Genomic DNA, 19,758 nt, shown 5'->3' with positions numbered 1-19,758 from the left:
TGTTTATAAGCTCAAGCTTGGATCTCCTCTAAGGAGAACTACTCTTTTGAAAAAGGTACTTAACTTCCCTTTAGGGGTGACTATGTATTTGAAATATAGCACTTAACCATTTTAATTTCTTTTTATTTATAGGTGTTTCAAAATTCTTGTGTAGTCATTATGTGTCATTAGTGTCCAGGGACCCAGATTATTATGTAGACATTAGAAATCTGATTTTTAGAAGTGCAATAAAATTGATTTCTTATTATATATGACACTGAGAATATTCATCATTTTATTATAAATTTATCTGATTTCTGATATAATTGGATAAATGAACTTTCCATAGAACAGTGTCTTCCGTATTTTATTTATGGTGACTCTTATTTACCATTATATCATAATGTTGGTGCTTGATATAACTGCACAGTGCTACTTACATATTTACCATTAATTTACTATAGCTTGATGAAGAAAATATACCAAGTACATAAGTATTCAAAGCACCTTAGTAGAAATTTTGTGATTTTATATACTAGGAACCATTGGTCTAGTAGTGGTTTATAAGTTTGGCCAGTGTATGTATTAAGGTGCAAATTCTCAAGTTCCTACCTAGGTAATCTTACTCATTAGGTCTGTGGTTGGGATAGGTAAAAGTATTTTGTTCAGGCCTCCTTGAAATTTTGATACAGATGTTTAGGACCAAATTCCTTCCTTAAGGCTTCGGTACCAATATTCTAAGTCATGATTTTGGAAAATGAGGGTTCTTCTATATTGTTGTGTGGGGTTATCACTCTGAATCTAAGGATGTAGAAGGCTAGCATAGGAAGACTCAGAACAAGGCAAATTAGTTTCTGGCTTGTAATTACTTTGTAATTTTATTCAGAGCCTGACAAAATAATTACTGACATGTAATTTCAATGACTTTTTTTTTTTTAAAGAAAGATGATATGAGACTAACTTCTTTGACCATGAAGTATGTTCTGTATTGTTGTGTGTGGTTTCACTCTGAGTCTCCCATGGTGCAGTGAATTTTTTTTTGCTGATTTCCTGAATTAAGTTACACAGTTGCTATCTTTTAAGATACTTAAGAACAATACTTAAGGGATTGGGAAGTTGGCTCAGTGGTAGAGTGCTTGCTCCTCATACCTGAGGTCCTGAGTTTGATTCCTCAGCACCACATAAGCAGAAAAAAGCTGGAAGTGGTGCTGTGGCTCAAGTGGTAGGGCACTAGTCTTGAGCTGAAGAGCTGAGGGGACAGTGCCTAGGCCTAGAGTTCAGCCCCCCAAACCGACAAAAACAATAATATTTAAAATAAGTTTTTCATTTTATTTTCAGTTTTGGGTTTGAAAAGTGGAACTTAACATTAGAAACGTATTTGTTCCAAAATCAATTGGCAGATTGTTTTTGATAACTCAAAAATCAGAGCCTACAATTCAATATTAGCATTTCAACAAAAGTTAAGAAAATTTTCTGTGTGTGTGCCCGCGCGCATGCCAGTATTGGGGATTGAACTCAGGGCCTGGGTGTATTGCCCTTTAGTTTTTTTGCTTAAGGCTAGTGCTCTACAACTTGAAGACAGCTCTACTTTTGGCTTTTTGGAGGTTCATTGGAGTTAAGACTTTCCAGTTAAGGCTGGCTTCAAACTTTGTCCTTTGAACTCAGCCTCCGGAGTACCTAGGATTAAAGGTGTGAGCCACTGGCACCCAACTGTTGATTAAGTAAAATGTGCATAACCAAAATTCCATGATGTTGGTGCATGTAGAGTTTGTCTTAAAAATAAATAATTGTATCTATTTAAACATGCTTTTTAAAAACTTGTCATATGAATAATTAAGCACCTTAAGGTTATTAGTTATTCCAGGACCTTCCCTTCTCTAGAGTGTTGGACTCACACAATTAGCATGTTGAAGTGCAGAATCTCAAGATGCACTTCACATACATGGAACCAGAATCCATATTTTAATTCCATACTGATTAGAATGCACAGTAAATTTGACAAGAATTGTTTTAGGGGATGCTACTTTACCTTGGGCCTCTTATTTGTTCTGAAGTTACAAGTCATTCTTAGGAATTCAGTTTTATTTGGATTCCTCCTCTTCACCCTGAAGCCCTGTAGAACTTTACAAAATACAAAATTATTTACCTAAAGAATTCATGAAAATAGCCAAATATAAATTGAATTCCTTTGAATGGCTGTGGACCAAGGTCTAATCATGGGAATGACTAGAATCTTGAAGAATTAATCTCAAGTAGTATAATTTTGGTTGCTAAGAATGAAAGGTTAATGAGATCCTATAAAAACAGTAGGCAGTTTTCAGTTGGTTTACTTACCATGTGGCTAGTTTCAGAACTGGGAACTATGGTCATTACTGGGAGTTAAGATATGTCACCTCTTCATTAAATACCCTAGGTTTACCCCACCTAGTCTTTTGACTCTGTTCCTTCTCCTCCTCTGGGTTCTTCTCTAGATATCCATACATAGCCTACTTCACATATTTTTTGCACCTAGTAATTCTAAGAATCACTATCTTTGCTGGTACCCATTACCCCATTTTTTCTATAGGTTATTTTTAATATACTGTGTATATTTGCATATGTGTGTGTAGAGCTGGGGATTGTTCCTGGGTATTACAGGTGCTAGACAAGTGCTCTACCACTTGAGTTGTGGTTCCCAACCACCTGTTTTGTTTACATTTCTTACTATACTATTGCTTCCTCTCCCCCATGAGCATATATAGTTTTTTTCTTTGATATAACATGAAATTGCTGAGAAATGAATAATGAAGTATAATGAATATTATTTATTGCTATTGGAAATGAACAATAGATACCTATTTAATGGATGAATGACCATTGAAATATTTTTTCCAGTGCATTTTTGGAAAAAGTCTGCCAAATTTGACTTTGCTTAGTAAGCAGGGTTTAAAATTCATTCAGTCCAATGTGTTTCAAGTTGTAAACAGCTAATATTTTATGAACTAGCTTAACCTTTGAATTTTGTTAACTATTTAGTAAACCTAGCACTGATTTCAGGACTATGCCTTAATACTTAAATTTGGAATCTCAGTAGTGCTCTAAAAGAATGTTATTTTCATTTTCACTTTGATTTGTTACTGCATATTACTTTTGCTTTAAGTATCATTTTTATTTTATTTTATTTTTTTGTTCCATCTTATTTTTGCAGACAGGCTCAAGGAGAGAGCATCCTCAGATAAGAATGTAGACCCACTTTCTGCTCCACTTAACCATCCTCCAGAAGATCCTTTTGGTTCTGTTCCTTTCATTGCTCACTCAGGCAAGTTACAAATGTAACATCCCTACCATTAAAAAGTTCAAGAATTACACAACAAAACCTTATTATTGGAAAGCAGGAGTAAGAATCAGGTGTTCCAGAAAGTGCAGTAGAAAATTACTTTAACCTGTAGCCAACCTGGTGTTCCAAGTGTTCCACCTTTTGGGTTAATTGTACCTTTGTCAAAATAGAAAAATGCTGATTTACATGATAGAAATAATTACTCTTACTTTTTACTTTTATTATGGGATACCTTAAAACTGCATGCATATAAATAATTTTATTCCTTTATGTATTTAATGTACCTTTAAAAATACTTTAATCCTTAGCTTTTGCTTAAAAATCTTAAGTTCTCTTATAGTTGTTTTCCTACTCTTCTTAGTAGCCTTTGGATTTTAACTCAGAATTTAAATATTGATATTACCTACTATTTAAAAATAGTTTTTTAATTGGCTCAGATAGTAGAACACTTTCCTAGCAAGCCTGAAGGCCTGAATTCAAACCCTAATATCATCAATAAATAAATGTATATATGTGTATATATTTAAGTAATAATTCCAAAGTAATTGTCCCATTAACACTTGAAAGATTCTTTGGCATAAATTGAATGTATGTGTCTGTATGATCATAGGACAAACAAGTCTTAATCTTTATATTGTGAAATATATTAGAAAATGCTTTGTTAGAAGCAAATTTTGAGATTTGTTTTTAGTTTGAATTGTCAAGATTTTGGTTTTTGGTTTTCTTTGGTTCACTTCTATTTATTTCTTTTAAGCAAGTTCCATAGTACTCACTGTTATTTAAAAAACACATGCACAAGTAACAATAAAAGAAAAACTTAGAATGTACAGCCAAAATATGAAGTGTGTGTTTAGAATTTCAGATGGAAATTGGATTTGGATTCTGCCAGTTTTATTTTTTTTTTACCAGTTAGACTTGGTTATCTGGAGCAGTTAGTACATTAATCAAAATTGATTCTAATTGTTGTAACAGTCCATGGGTTAATCATTGATGTTGCTGAAAATAGTCTTTATTCTTGGTATTCTGTTTTCTGCCTTCATGTTGTCTTTTTCATGCATACATGACATTCTTAACTGGGAATGATGAGTAACAGTGTATTTATTTAATCTGTATAAATGTTGTCCATTTCATTCCTAATATCCTGTCAAAAGGGTGTTCTTTTTCTTTAATTATAATACCTTAAAGTATCTTTTACACTTTGCAAGAATATAACTCAATGATGAAGGTTTGCAGAGAGCAATTTCAGGACTACCTCTATTGTGTACTATGAAAGGAGTTGCATTAGTTTTTCAGGTTTGCATGTGTCTATGCAGCTACTCCTCTGTTATTCAGTGACTTATGACAGTTCCCTGGAAAAATGCAACAGTAGAGTCAGGAACTGGAGTGAACTCAAATGATATTTTATCTGGACACTTTTATTTTTAGGTTTACTTCGGGATTTTGTAATTAATTAGCAATATGCTTGCAAATTTGAGCTTGATTGCTGCTATTATTTTGTTTAACTTTGTTTATATAGTTGTCTGGTAGATTTAAATACTTTTTTGGGGGGTGGGTCTGGTTGTGGGGCCTGAACTCTGGGCCTGGGCGCTGTCCCTCAGCTCTTCAGCTCAAGGCTAGCGCTCTACCACTTGAGGCACAGCGCCACTTCCGGCTTTTTTTCTTTTTGCTTATGTGGTGCTGAGGAATCGAACCCAGGGCCTCATGCATGCAAGGCAAGCGCTCTACCACTGAGCCACCTTCCCAGCCCGATTTAAAGATTTTTGAAAGTTGGAAATATGATTTGCTTGTGTTTGATCATCCAGCCCAGTAGTCAAACCCAGTGACTTAATAGTCATTGAATATATGAAAACATAATTATCCAAAATACTCTATATACTTCTTTTTTTTACCCCTCCCCCCTCTATATACTTCTTATGCAGTGATCCTAACAAATACTATTTAATATAAATGCACTCTCTGCCAACTTTTTATAGTGTGAACATGCACACTGCTTTATAGTCAAACAGATAAAATGGTCTGATTATTAAAAAGTAAGTACACAGACTAAAATAAAAGAAGGAATGAATGGTCATAGGAGAAATATATCTTAGAGAGGGAAGAAAAAGTGATTAATATTGTTAAATTGATCCTATCATAGCCAAAATGTAATGAAATAAAATTGTAAAATTGTATTGGCCTATATATTATAAAGCTTAGAAGTATTTTGTTATAAAATTTTAGGTAAAAATAGGGCATTAGGGGTATTCATAAGCTTTAGGGTAAAGTTGAGGAAAACACATTTTACCCAGTGAAAATATACTCCACCATAAATTACGTTATGTGAAGTAAGCCAAGTTCAGAAACACAGATAACACGTGCTTTCTCTCATATATGGATGTTAAATCTAAAATATACTGGGATATGATAAATTATACAGGACTTTAGGCATTCACACATAGTGAGACTAAAGGAAGATATTCTTAGGAACAAAAGGTACAATGCCTACATACTTCTGATCATATAAAATAATACTTATTGAAATGAATTCTCAAGAAATGGAAACAGGAAGGTTTTTCTTTAAAAAACAAAAGTAAAGTAAAAGAAAATATATTCCACCTAGCACTATTAGACTATTTCCTGGAGATTTCTATGACTGGGACAGAAAAAATGTTTAAGAAAAACTCCTAAGAATGTGTGTAAATATCATACAGAATAAGTATATAGGATAAACCATCTTAGTTGAAGTTGGGATTTTGAAGTTACTAAACAATTTCATTTCAGTTAAACCATGTAGAAATGCTTGAATAAAATAAATTTAATTATATATCAACATGCTATAAGAATTTAGCAAATTTTAAGTGTAATGCTAATGGGGCATTTAAGAACCACTGTCTGGAATCTAGTGTTTTTTATACTGATTTTATTTAGAAATTATACTAAGTTAACTCTTCATGTGTGTGTGTGTGTGTGTGTGTGTGTGTGTGTGTGTGTACACGTAAGTGTACACACCCCAGTTCTGGGGCTTTAACCCCTGGCTGGGGGTGTTGTCTCTTAGCTTTTTCTCTCAAGGCTAGTGCTTTACCACTTGAGCTACAGCTCCACTTCTGGCTTTTTGGTAGTGAATTAGAGGTATGAGTCTCATGTACTTTCTTGCCCAGGCTGGCTTCTAATTGCGATCCTGAGATCTCAGCCTCCTGAGTAGCTAGGATTACAGGTGTGAGCTATTGGTGCCCAGCTAAGAACTTTAAAGCTTAACCTTAACATTTTATTTTAATTTTGTCTTCAGTTATCATTTTATAAAATAATTTTAAGTTAAAATTTTACTGAAATAATTCTAAAAGTGAAATTTAGCAAGGTTAATAATGAAATTTAAAAAATCTCCATGACTTATTAGTTTCCTTTCCTTAAAAACTTGTAGAGAGCCAGGCGCTGGTGGCTCACGCCTTTAATCCTAGCTACTTATGATTCAAAGCCAACCTGGGCAGGAAAACCCATGAAACTCTTATCTCTAATAAACCACTAGAAAACCAGAAGTGATGCTGTGGCTCAAGTGGTAGAGTGATAGCCTTGAGCTGAAGAGCTGAGGGACAGTGCTCAGGCCCAGAGTTCAGGCCCCACGACCAACAAACAAAACAAAACAAAACAAACCCCAAAACTTGTAAGGGTTATTTTTCTTTTCTGGCATTTTAATATGTAATTCTTACTCTTTTTTTTAAAAGCTCATCTCACCCAGTTTTAGACATGTGCAGACTTCCTAGTATCAGAAATGAGAATATGGGTTAATTGGACTGTTTTCCTATATCATACATGCAATCAACCATACATATATAATAATATAACATATAATAGAATTTTGTTTGATGAGGGACTACATATACACCACAGTCCTAGAGATTATATTTTATTAGTGCTAGACATGGAGCTTAGTTGTAGAGCATGTGTATAAAGCGCTGGACTTGATTCCTAGCGCTTACAAAAAAGCTTGTATTTCCTGCTGATGCTGTCTTAATTTTTATTAATGTACCCTCTGATGTTTACATGCTGATGTATTTCTCAGAGCATATCCTGGTCACTAAATGCAAGGCTGTCTTTCCTGTCCTTCAGCACAATGTACACACACTGTTTGGTTACCTTTGTAGCCAGTGTACATGTGTGTGCATGTGCACACGTGTGTGTATGCACGCATGCACATGTGTACCAGTCCTTGGGCTTGAATTCAAGGTTTGGGTGCTGTCTCTGAGTCTTTGTGGTCAAGACTAGTATGTTACGACTTGAACCATATCTCCATTTCTGGCCTTTTTTGGTAGTTAATTGTAGGTAAGAGTATCATGGACTTTCCTGACTGAGCTTGGTTCAGCTTATGATCCTCAGATCTCAGCCTCCTGAGAAGCTAGGATTACAAGTGTGAGCCACTGACACTTGGCAACATTTTCAAATTCATAACTATTTCTAACTCCTCAGGTTTTGTATATGATGTTCACATTTCTTTCCTTCTATAATTCCTGGAGTAGTAGAGTACTATATTTGTAATTACAAAATTTTTGTTTTCTTAGTTTTTTTATGTTCCTTTATTGATTCATCTATATTTGGAAGTGTAAATTTCCTTCCAGATTAGAGTAGCCATTATTTTAATGAAACTGTAATTTGAATTAACTGTTTTTTAGGTCTGGCATATGCCTCTAATTGTAGTATCTTATTTACCCTTTAGTATTTCAGAAATTCTTGTACTGTCCTTCTTCATCTGTCCTTCCTTCATGGTTTGTTAGATCAACATGGTCTAACAACATGGTATGATAAATTCTGGTAAATTCATGGTATTTTAAATTGTGCTACTTAAAAGTATATTTTTGCCCCACAATGACACATATAATTCATTTGAGAAAATAATTCTAGGTTAGGTATTTTTTTCTGTAAATTGTAGAGGCATTGCATTGTTATTATCTTTGAACATTGCTATTGAAAGAACTGATAGAATTCTGGTCACAGTGTTTCCTCTGAACCTGGGATGTTTTTCCTCTTTGTTTTTCAGCATGTGGGCATTTTAAGCACTTTTATTAACGAAATATTCAGGATATTGACTTACTTTAAGTCTTTTTTCAGTCTGATAATACATTTCTTATATCTTTGAATAATTTTAATTTTTTTAAATAACCATGAACCTTTTTTTTTTTTGGTCGGTCGTGGGGCTTGAACTCTGGGCTTGGGCGCTGTCCCTCAGCTCTTCAGCTCAAGGCGAGCGCTGTACTGCTTGAGCTACAGGGCCACTTCCGGTTTTCTAGTGGTTTATTGGAGATGAGAGTCTCACAGACTTTTCCTGCCTGGGCTGGCTTTGAACCACGATCCTCAGATCTCAGCCTCCTGAGTAGCTAGGATTACAGGTGTGAGCCCACTGGCGCCTGGCTTCCTATGAACCTTTAATTAAAAATATTTCCCATTTTGTGTTCATTTTTCTCTTTATATTTCCTTTGATTTTTATGTTATAAATTTCTTTGAAGTTTTCATTTCTCTGAGAATACTTCAGTTTCCCACATTTTAAGTCATAAGTTTTCTTTTTTCTTTCACTTTAAGAATAATTTCAACGAATTAATAATGTCAGTCTTTGCTTCACAGAGAAGCAAGCACTCAAACTGAAGCTTGGATTTTGATACTTTTGTTGTTCTGTAGGCATAAGAAGTCTTTTAACTTGCTTCCGTTAGAACTGTGCAAAATATGATAGGAAATGCAAGAAGGGGTGACTAGGAATGTCAGACCTTGAGTTTCTGGATCCACTTTGGTCATGAGGCCTTACAAAAAATAAATTACTGCTGGTTTCAATTATTTTTGAGTTTTAATATTTTTTTGTTGTAAAGGTGATATATAGAGAGGTTACAGTTACATAAGTAAGGAAATGAGGACAATTCTTGTCAAACATTGTGACCTCCTTCCTCTTTTTCTCCTGCTTCCGCTCCCCTCACTCCCCTCCACCAAGTTATAAAGTTCATTTCCAACATAGTGTCTTGTGAGTATCCCTGTTGCATTGGTTCACCCTTTGTCCTTTGTCTCACCATTTCTGTGATTTCCCTTCCTTTCCCCAAATCAGATAAACTTATATACAAAAGGTATCAAAATAAAAAATGAGATAAGCCAAAGGAAAAAAAAAGAAAGAAATAACTGCAAACAGTACACTAAAGAAACCAACCACAAATGACAAAAACTCTCTTGTTTCCATATCTTGGAGTTCATTTTGATTAGCATCATTTTATATGGTCATATGTACATAGCTATTGAGCTATTGTGATCCTCTGCTAGGACTATCCTAGACATATACTAATTATTACAAATGAGGGAAACCATGGAGCCTGTGTTTCTTTGGATCTGGCTTACTTCATTTAATATGATTTTTTCCAAATCTTTCCATTGAGTGGGGCAATGCCATTCTTCCTGATGGAAGCATAGAATTCGTGTGTGTGTGTGTGTGTGTGTGTGTGTGTGTGTGTGTGTGTGTGTGTGTGTGTGTGTGTGTGTGTGTGTGTGTGTGTGTGTGTGTGTGTGTGTGTGTGTGTGTGTGTGTGTGTGTGTGCCACATTTTCTCAATCCATTCTTATACTGAGGAACATCTGGGTTGATTCCATATCTTAGCTATGGTAAATAATGCTGAAGTGAACATAGTTGTGCTGGTAGCTTATAGTGGGGCCTTATTTGTGGTCATTTGGCCAAATGCCCATGAGTGGGATTGCTGGTTCATAGGGGATCTCTGTTTAGCCTTTTGAGGAACCTCCATACTGCTTTCCAGAGTGCTTGAACAAGTTTATATTCTCACCAATGGTGTTGTAGCGTTCCCTTTTGGCCACATCTTTGCCAGCATCTGTTATTGTTTTCTTGATAATGGCCATTCTAACTGGGATAAGGTGGAATCTCAATGTTGTTTTGATTTGCATTTCTTTTATGGCCAGTGATGTTGAATATTTCTTCATGTGTTTATTGGCCATTGTTATTTCCTCTTCAGTGAAGTCTCTTTTTAAGTCTTTAGCCCGTTTATTGTTTCTTTGAGTATTTTTAATATATTATATTTTAATATATTAAGTTTATGTACGTATAAGTTTTAATTAGTTACAATCGTAGTATGCTTTCATTTCCCCCCTTTCTCTTATCTGTAACCTAAGGTTTTTTTTTTTGCAGTCAAATTTATGTCATTTATTTTCCTTATAACTTAGAAGGCTAACTATTAGATGTGCAATCTTGTATTTGGATTACCAAGCACAATAAATACCCAGCCTCCAAACACAGTAATAGTCAATGTACCTATGGCAAAGTGGAACTGGTTACCTTGAAGGAATGGGTGGAGATGGGATAGGAGAGAATGATCAAGGTGCATTATACTCATAAATTACATGCTAAATTGAAACCTCTTTGAACAAATATTTAAAGTTAAAAGTTAATTAAAAGCATTATATTCAGCTGAGAGGTATGTAAGTATAAAATTCCAATATCTAAGAATACTCAGGAGACTGAGGGAGAAAAATTGAAAGTTTGAGATCGAATTATACAATGAAGTGTGACCCTGTTTCCAAATATAAAACAAAACAACAACAACAAAAAAACCCTGAGTATCCATTTTATCATTCCCTTTCTAGAAGCCCACATTCTCTTCTGCCTCCCAGGGCATTTTTTATTTGGATAGTTTGTATACCAACAAAAGTTGTATGGCTTTGTGAATTCAGCACAGACACCCTACTTTTAATAAAGCCCAAAGCTTCTCTTATAATGCTTTTATGAAATTCTAAAATTGTATTTTATGTGTTTTGGTTCATGTAGGTCATAGTAATTAGATTTTTGAATCAAAGTTTTAAATTTCTTTTATTATACTTAATTTTTTTATTTGGCAGCTGTAATGAGATTTAGGCCCAAATGCCAACATGTCTTATAAGCCATGATGAGGTGTTGAATTTATTCCTTTTGATTCTAGTATATAATTCTTCAAGGCCAAGAAGTTTTCTATTTACAGATGTTAGCAATAATAATTCTACTGAATACCTTTATTGGGAGGGTGTCAATGATTTGGTTAAGGTCACATAGTTTATAATCCATCTCTGATTCTAAGTTTTGTACTTTTAAATAGTAGCAAAACAAAAGTATTTTGTTTTAAATAAGAATAATACGAATCATTTAAAAGAAATGTCAGTTTTATTGCATTTTTATTCTGCCTGGGAAATACTGTTGACAGCTAGTATGAATCGTTTCTTATTCTTGTTACTTGCCCTGCTTTCAGAGAAATAATACAGGTTTTGATAAATAATATGATACAGGTGTTTCCCAGTCCTCTTATCTTTGGGCCTAACGTGGTAAATTATTGGGAAATGATCACAGGCAGTATGCTAACAATTCAAAGTGAGCTTTGAAGACTCAGCCCCTCACTTTTGCCTAAACTATGAGAACAAGAGAAGGCATGCAACTACAATAGCATTTTAAGCCATTTATGTTGGATCTGATAGCAAAGAAAAGAACATCAAAATTTCCTGGGCCCTGAAGGCTTCTTACATGATTAAGATTGTACCACCTTGTTTTATAGCTTTAGGGTAACTGTCCATTCAACAGAAACCTGCATAGAAGGATGGTCAAATGAATTTTTTAAAACATTTTTTAAATGTTTTAAAGCTTTTTGGTATAGTTATGAAGACTATTCAAATTAAGAATACCTACTTTGGGGTACGGGGGCCACTGGTGGCTCTGAGATACATATAATCCTACCTATTCAGGAGGCTGAGGTTTGAAGCCACGTCTGTGAGACTGTCATCTCAAATTAACCACCTGAAACCAGCCAAAAGTGGAGCTGTGGATCAGGTGATACAGCAAAAAAGCTCTGGGACAGCACTCAGGCCTTGATTTCAAGCACCAGGAGAGGCACACATACAAACAGGACATCACAGAACTTCTGTAAAATGGTGTAGCATTAAGTAAGATCTAACTATTTTTGATGAAGTATTTAACATAATACTGTAACAAATATATAAAAATCTAACTAAATGAGATTTTAGGTATTGACTGTATAGATTTGGCTTTTTTGTTTTTGTTACTGTTGTTGGATGTGGGATATATAGGTGCTGTCCCTAAGCCTTCTCTCTCAAGGCTAGCACTCTACCATTTTGTGCCACAGCACCACTTCTGGTTTTCTGGTGGTTAATTAGAGATAAAGAATCCCACAGACTTTACTGCTGGAGCTGGTTTCAAACCACAATCCTCAGATATCAGCCTGACAGGTATAAGCCACTGGTGCCTGGCAGATTTGGTTTTTAAGTTGGAGCCTTCCTTTGGAGTATTCAAACTATGATGCCATTGAAATTTGGCCACTCTCAAATTGCTTTTTATGAAAACTCAAAAGTACAGAATGGATGAATTCATGTTCTTTTACTCATTTAATGAGTTTATGTTCTTGCATTCATTTGGGGAGGTGAGCTCCTTTTCTAGCCCTCTGAAAACAGCTGGTTTTATGTTAATAGTACAAATCTCAGTAAATATGGAGATTAATTAGGATTTAAGATTTGTTAATAATGCAATACATTTAGGCTATACTTTGGGGAAATTAACTTTAGCAGTAAGATAATCCTAATTAAATATCACAATAAGTCAAATGTGTATTTTTTAATTTAACAACTGCAAAGAAACATTTTTGTCCTCAGAAGAAAATAATGTGGATATCTGATTATTTTTTAAATTATAATTATGTTTAGCAAAGAGATGAATTATAAATGTTCATGGCACTTTTAGCCAGAGGTTGCATTTGAAAGTATTGTACATTGTACATTAATAACCAACTTTGGAGCTTGTAATACTTATTTTTGCTATGGAATAGGACTTAAAAGCCTTATAATACAGATAGTCCTTTGCATCCTAGGATTTAATCACTTATAGTTTTAAAGTATTAATTAGTCTGTACTAAACACATAGTTTTTTTTCTTGACATGATTCCCTAAATAGTACAGCTTTTCATAGAATTTACATTTGCTGAATATCTATGATCAATATAGAGATTCCAGTGAGAGCTAAAAGTTGTATACAGAATATTTTTTTTATCATGTTCCTGTTATAATGAATTGTGGGCTATGTTGGTACTTGGAAATATCCATTAAACTGGTAATTAAGACAGATTTATATCCATGTTAAATAAATTAAATTACAAAGTAGACCTTAATGGCACTTTCACACAAAGAAATGTGTATCTCTGTTACTGTAATATTGGGTAGGGCAGTCAGAATATCTAGAGTGACAGGTATCTTCTGGAAAGCACATAATAAGAAAATGAATTGAAGAATACTCTCCAAGATGGGAAAATATTAACATCCCCCCCAGAATAAATTTAAGTTCCCAAGAAATAGAATTTCATAGAGAAATTAGGGGGCAGCATTTTCCTAGAATGCTGTTGCACAGTTGTTTACCAAAGTTTACAGGTGTTGGGAATTCCTAGGTTTTATAAAATTAAATATTCTTCTTTAGTGTTTGGCTTCTGATGAGTGTGTTCCAGGGGAGAAGAGATAGTGGCAGAAGGTGGGGTGCATCACTTCTTAGACTTGGTTGTCTGAAACCACAGAAGAGGTTGATTTGGTTCTTGTTATAGGAATAGTGCAAAATGAACTAGGAGACCCTGTGATGTTATTGGAGATGTACATGAGCAGGTGTGTGGGCCTGCACATGTGGCTTCCTGGGGGAGCGTTTCTTAAGGAAGGTAATCTAAAATATTCCTTAGAGGAAATGGTATACAGTGACAGATGACTGAAAATTTCCTGGAACCTAATCTAAACACCATTTTTTTTTTATAGCAAAGCATGCTGATTGGTTACATGTAAGATTGGTATTTGGTTTATTTCTAATCTGTTAGAGCTCTAATCTGTTAGAGCTAGCAGATTATGTATTTAAATTCTACTCTGGCATCACTACTTGGGTCAACGTTTGCCAACAAACAGCAAAAAATGATCAAATCCTGAGTACTAGTACTGGATCTCTGCGCCACCCAGCTCAGTTGTATTTTACCTCCTCCTCTGGAGATTATCTCCTCTTGGCTTCCAAGAAGTAGCAACACCTTAGTTTGATGCTTCTGGGCTATTTGCTTTGTAATTTCATGTTCTTGGGTTGACTTGTGACTTTTTTTATGTCTGAGGGCTCTTTTGGACTTCTTTTTCTTTTATACTCTCTTCAGGGCAATGTCCTTTTGTTTTGTGGCTGTTGCTACATTTTGTCTCCCTGGTGATCACTCCCCAAATTATTTTCTTCAGCCTTAGAAAGCATTGTGCTAAAGCCACAGATATCTAACTGCTTTCTATTTATCTGCTGTCCCTCATACACATCAAGCTTAAGTGTCCAAAGCTACACTGTTAATCTTTACTTCATAAATTATCTCTCTTTCTGTTGGTACTATCACTCAATTTTCCTCTTCAGCCTCTCATTCTTCCCAATTTCATCAACCCTGCCACCACTATCTTTGAGGCCAAATAATGTTTTAACTTGAATTATCTTCTTTTCAACAATTTTCCTTCCACACAGACATTATTGCGCACTCCTCTTTAGTCTTTTCACTTTTTTTGGAATATAATCTGACCATAATGACCATTTTAGACCTTATGATGGCTTTTGGCCGTATATAGAGTATCAACATCTCCTTTCATGCTCTTTGTAGTCTAGCCTGTTTAGTCTTCCCTACCTCACCTTGTACAGTGTGCCCTTGTTGGCAGGCAGCAACTATACTGGCCTTTTGTCACTCCTTCCATCTGCACCAGTTTCCAGCTTCCTTTGCATGGCTGGCTTTCTCTCATCATCTTAGGAGACCTACTCTGAGTTCTCCCTGTGGGTTTGTTCTCATTCTCTCTACCCTGTTATTTCACTTACACTCTGAGTGTAGACCATGTCTACTTACTAGTATATCACCCATGTATTGCATCTATTAAACTGTCTTATACAATGCTTTCTTGTTGAATAGAATTTTGATTACTTTGGAGCTGAAAATATGTCCACATATTAATTTTATTTCTTACTATATTGTTCTGTACTTATTGTAACTTCCATTATGTTTTCAAATAGAGGTGAGTAGTCGTTGTTTCATTTTAATAAATATTTTGAAAAATGCTAGGACATGACAAACAAGATGAATGAAATACAGCAATAATGATGAGAATTAAACAAGAAGTCACAATGTAGCAGAGAAGTACTAAGTTTCATCAAGGAGCATCAAGGACAAAAATGGGTATTGTGTTTAGGATGGGTTGAGAGACATGATGAGACAGCACAGTTTCAGCTGAGTCTGTTACGTTCCTGAATCTCTGATAGCAAGTTTTAAGAGCCTGGATAGGTATAGTTTCTTAGTTCTTGTAGGCATAGTTGGGATGTGTCAGTTATAAAGAATACTGTTGGGGGCATCATGGTATAATGTCTAAAGATGGGGCAGAACAGAAGCCAGATAGAGAACAACATTCTGTGCTGGGACAGCATTGAGGGCTGGGACTTCACAGAGCAGCTATTGCAAGATTTTAAACAGGAACCCTATTATTGCGACTTTAGTAATTATGATTTTGTGTTTATGAAGTTAGAATTATGATTTACTATTTAGAATTTAAACAGCGAATGTAATTAAGATTTCTGAAGAACTTTTCTGGTATCAATATAAAGGGAAGGGTTATAAAAGTGGTAGAGAGGCGGTTTGGAGACTGAATCTGTCGGTGAGAGAAAATGAAGGAATAAATAGATGTGGAGATGTGGAAGGAGATGATCATAAGATTTCTACTTGTCTAAGGACCTTTGAAGGTAGAGATTGTGTTCACTGATTTAGAAGGAAATGATGAGGAGCATATCTTAAGAGAACTTAAAACTTTTGAATTTACATATTCTTAAGAGGTAAGTATTCATGGTAAATATTAGAACAAGATCTGGGTTAAAAGATTTCAGCCAGTCAGTTTAGTGGGGGAGGAGAATAGTGGCAGGGCCCTGCACTCGCTAGGAAAGTACTCCAACATTGAACAACTCACCAGGTGTGTGTGTGTGCGTGTGCATGTGTCCTGTATTCCTAAGATAACAAGTATACACCATTGTATTGTGTCCAGCTCTTGGTCTTGATGGAGTTTTGGGAACTTACTTTTTGCTTGGGTTGTTGGCCTTGAACCATAGTACCTTGATCTCTGCCTCCCAAGTAGCTGAGATTACAGGCTTGAGCCACTGCACACAACTCAACCACTAATTTTGCTGTACTTGGCAGCAAATATGAGTAGTTAAGATACTGGTGAAAGAATGCAGAAGAAAAAACAGCCAAGGATAAACACTGGAATGCACATACTTTTATCATGTTAGTGGGGAAAAAGGATCTATGGAGTTGTAGCAATATGGCAGTGCTACTTTACAGAGCCTTTACTAGTAATGGGAAAATAATGATCCCTTCACCATGAGATAATTATTTTTTACAGCTACAGGTTGTACCTCCAACCCTACAGAATTAGTCAAAAGCAAGAGAAGACATGGATCAATACAAATGCACTCCTGCTTCTGGAAAGATCAATTTAGTATCCCAATATTTAAATATACTACATGTACTACATATCACACAGTTAAATTGCAGAGCACTGTATTTGGTGTGATTACTGTCTTTAGCTTACTAGCATCATTTGCTTACTGATCATTTATATTTTTCTTTAAAGACATACTGTCATTGTAAACTAGGATAGATGCTACTTAAGGAGGATGTATGCACCCTTGATACAGTCTGTTTCCTGCCTTGAATTACATATTCATGCTAACTCAGAAGGTACTGTCTTACAAATACCAAAATGCTAATTAAAATTAGCATTACATGTAACTCAGCATACCTATTGATAACTAATATGAGTTGAAAGTTGGGAGTATGTAAAATGCAGAGAAAGTATGTGCCTGAATTTCTCTAATCCTTCAATTGAGGACAATGACAAAGAATTGACATTCCTTTTCCTCTGCAGGAAGTGGTGTGAGGGCTTGTAATGTCATGCTTGTTTAGTACAACTGGATTTTGCAACGTATAGGAATGCTGAAATAATTTTTCTTTGAACCTACAGGTTCTCCTGAAAAGAAAGTTGAACTTTCATCCATGAACGAAGCAAACAGCACTGCAAGCCCTGTCAAAAATGGAAAAGCAGGTCCAGTATCTAAAGAGCAGAGGACTGGAAAGAAAACTTCAGAGCACTCATCTGTACGAGGCCAAGGGCAAAAGGGGAATGATGACTCGGAAAGTGATTTCGAATCAGATCCACCTTCTCCAAAGAGCAGCGAGGAGGAAGAGCAAGAGGATGAAGAGGGTCCAGGAGAACAAGGAGATTTTAATGATGATGATACTGAACCAGAAAATCTGGGTCATAGGCCTCTCCTCATGGATTCTGAAGATGAGGAGGAAGAGGAGAAACACAGCTCTGATTCTGAGGAGTATGAGCAGGCTAAAGCAAAGTATAGTGACATGAGCACTGAGTACAGAGAAAAGCCTGGCAGCAGACCACCCCAAGATCCTAATACAGGGCTCTGCACCCCAATCCATCTACCCTCCAATGTTGGGGTAGAGCCTCGGACACAGGAGTTCGATGTTTTTGGCGCAGTCCCTTTCTTTGCAGTACGTACTCAGCAGCCCCAGCAAGAACGTGAAAGGAATCTCTCTCACCAGTTGTTTCCTACTGTGGGACTAGAGCAAGAGGAATTCGATGTGTTCACAAAGGCGCCTTTCAGCAAGAAGATGAGTGTACAGGACTGCTCCTTGGTGGGGCCTGAGGCACGTCCTCTCCTTAGTCGCTCCCAAAGTGTAGATATATTTGGCTCCACTCCCTTTCAACCCTTTTCCATGTCAGCAAGTAAAAGTGAAAGCAGGGAGGACCTTTTTGGACTCGTGCCCTTTGAGGAAATAACTGGGAGTCAGCAGCACAAAGCCAAGCAGCGCAGCTTACAGAAACTGTCCTCTCGCCAGAGGCGCACCAAGCAGGATATGTCCAAAAGTAACGGGAAGCGGCATCATGGCACACCAACTAGCTCTAAGAAGACTTTGAAGCCTACCTACCGCACTCCAGAGAGGGCTCGCAGGCACAAAAAAGTGGGCCGCCGAGACTCTCAGAGCAGCAATGAGTTTTTAACCATCTCAGACTCCAAGGAGAACATTAGCGTCGCACTGACTGAGGGCAAAGACAGGGGGAATGTCCTACAACCTGAGGAGAGTCTGTTGGATCCCTTTGGTGCCAAGCCTTTCCATCCTCCAGACCTGTCTTGGCACCAGTCACACCAGGGCCTGAGCGACATTCGTGCTGATCACAATACTGTCCTGCCTGGGCGGCCAAGACAGAATTCACTACATGGGTCATTCCACAGTGCCGAAGCGTTGAAAATGGATGACTTTGGTGCCGTGCCCTTTACAGAACTTGTGGTGCAAAGCATCACGCCACATCAGTCCCAACAGGCCCCAACAGTCGAATTAGACCCATTTGGTGCTGCTCCATTTCCTTCTAAACAGTAGATACTTCTGATGGATGCTCTGCATTAACTCCTGTTTCAAAAGAGTATGAGATAGTTTTGTGAATTTAAAAGAAAATTTATTTGTATAGCTCTTTGTATCATTCATTCTTACAGGTTAATCAGGATAGGTGATTTTTAAATAAACCAAATAGAAAAAGGAAGTATCTCTACAGGGTAGTAACTTTTGATGCCACATATAAGGAGAGGAGCGCTAACCTGAAAACTATGGGTTTCTGTTTCTGACACCATGCCACGGTGTAATACTTCAGTGGAAGCCCATGGCACCTGTCTAGTGTAGTCAGGAGAAGGGACAGGAGAGATGGATAGCACTAGTTTTGATATTAGGCTGATTTGTACATATATAGGTTGCATTTAAGGTTTCTTCTAATTCCCATACAATTAAAAAAAATCTACTTCTCTCAAAAAATTAGCAAGGTATCTGGAAAGCGCATAGATTTTAGTACCTTTCTCTACAAAGCAGAGCCAGAACTATTGTGCCTAAAACTATTGCATTAAAAAAAAAACAAGTGCCATTAATATGGAATATCTAATAATATGTGAAATAATGTATATATTAGCTCAGTTTAGACCTCTACAGTGTATACATAAATGACATAAATACATACAAAATGACATAAATACATACAATTTTTGTCATTGACATCTCCAAAACCTGGAATAGCTAATGGACATCTAGAAAAATACCTGGCATTTGAAAAATAATGATAGGAAAGAAAAGAATTCAGAATTCAATACTTTAGAAACATTTTATATTGTTTTATTATCATGTCCTTAATGAAGCAAAGTACTGAAAAAATTGGGAGTTAGGACAAGGATTATATTATATAAAACTTTTATTTCAGGAAAAAATGTAGCTGAAACCTTGAATTTTTAAAATGTTTACAATGTAGCGTCATTTTGCATTTAATAATGTACTTTATTAATTTCTACCTTCGCCATATATTCTCCATTTTGAGCAACAGTCATTTTACTTTGGTTTAGAGGGTGGA

The 19,758-nt window shown here is 35.9% G+C and overlaps 2 protein-coding genes across 5 annotated transcripts in view; one reads left to right on the top strand and one right to left on the bottom strand.

Moving 5' to 3' along the window:
- Positions 1-19,275, top strand: part of Bmp2k (BMP2 inducible kinase) — a 90,710-nt gene extending 71,435 nt beyond the window's left edge. The window contains exons 15-16 of the mRNA XM_070012353.1: positions 3,167-3,277; positions 17,317-19,275. Coding sequence (XP_069868454.1) covers positions 3,167-3,277; positions 17,317-18,749 — 1,544 coding nt within the window. The 3' untranslated portion in view covers positions 18,750-19,275. The remainder of the gene's footprint in view (positions 1-3,166; positions 3,278-17,316) is intronic.
- Positions 18,693-19,758, bottom strand: part of Paqr3 (progestin and adipoQ receptor family member 3) — a 33,436-nt gene continuing 32,370 nt past the window's right edge. For 2 of the 4 annotated variants that reach the window (XM_070012359.1, XM_070012358.1), the window contains one exon: positions 18,693-18,779. The gene's annotated coding sequence lies outside the window, so the exon portion shown is untranslated. The remainder of the gene's footprint in view (positions 18,780-19,758) is intronic. The other 2 variants (XM_070012355.1, XM_070012357.1) reach the window with 1 other exon arrangement.

The sequence above is a fragment of the Dipodomys merriami genome, unplaced genomic scaffold, assembly GCF_024711535.1.
Source record: "Dipodomys merriami isolate MVZ:Mamm:240054 unplaced genomic scaffold, mDipMer1.0.p SCAF_9, whole genome shotgun sequence".
Taxonomy (NCBI): Eukaryota; Metazoa; Chordata; class Mammalia; order Rodentia; family Heteromyidae; genus Dipodomys; species Dipodomys merriami.
The sequence above is the reverse complement of the archived record's forward strand: the minus strand, read 5'-3'. Positions and strand labels throughout refer to the sequence as shown.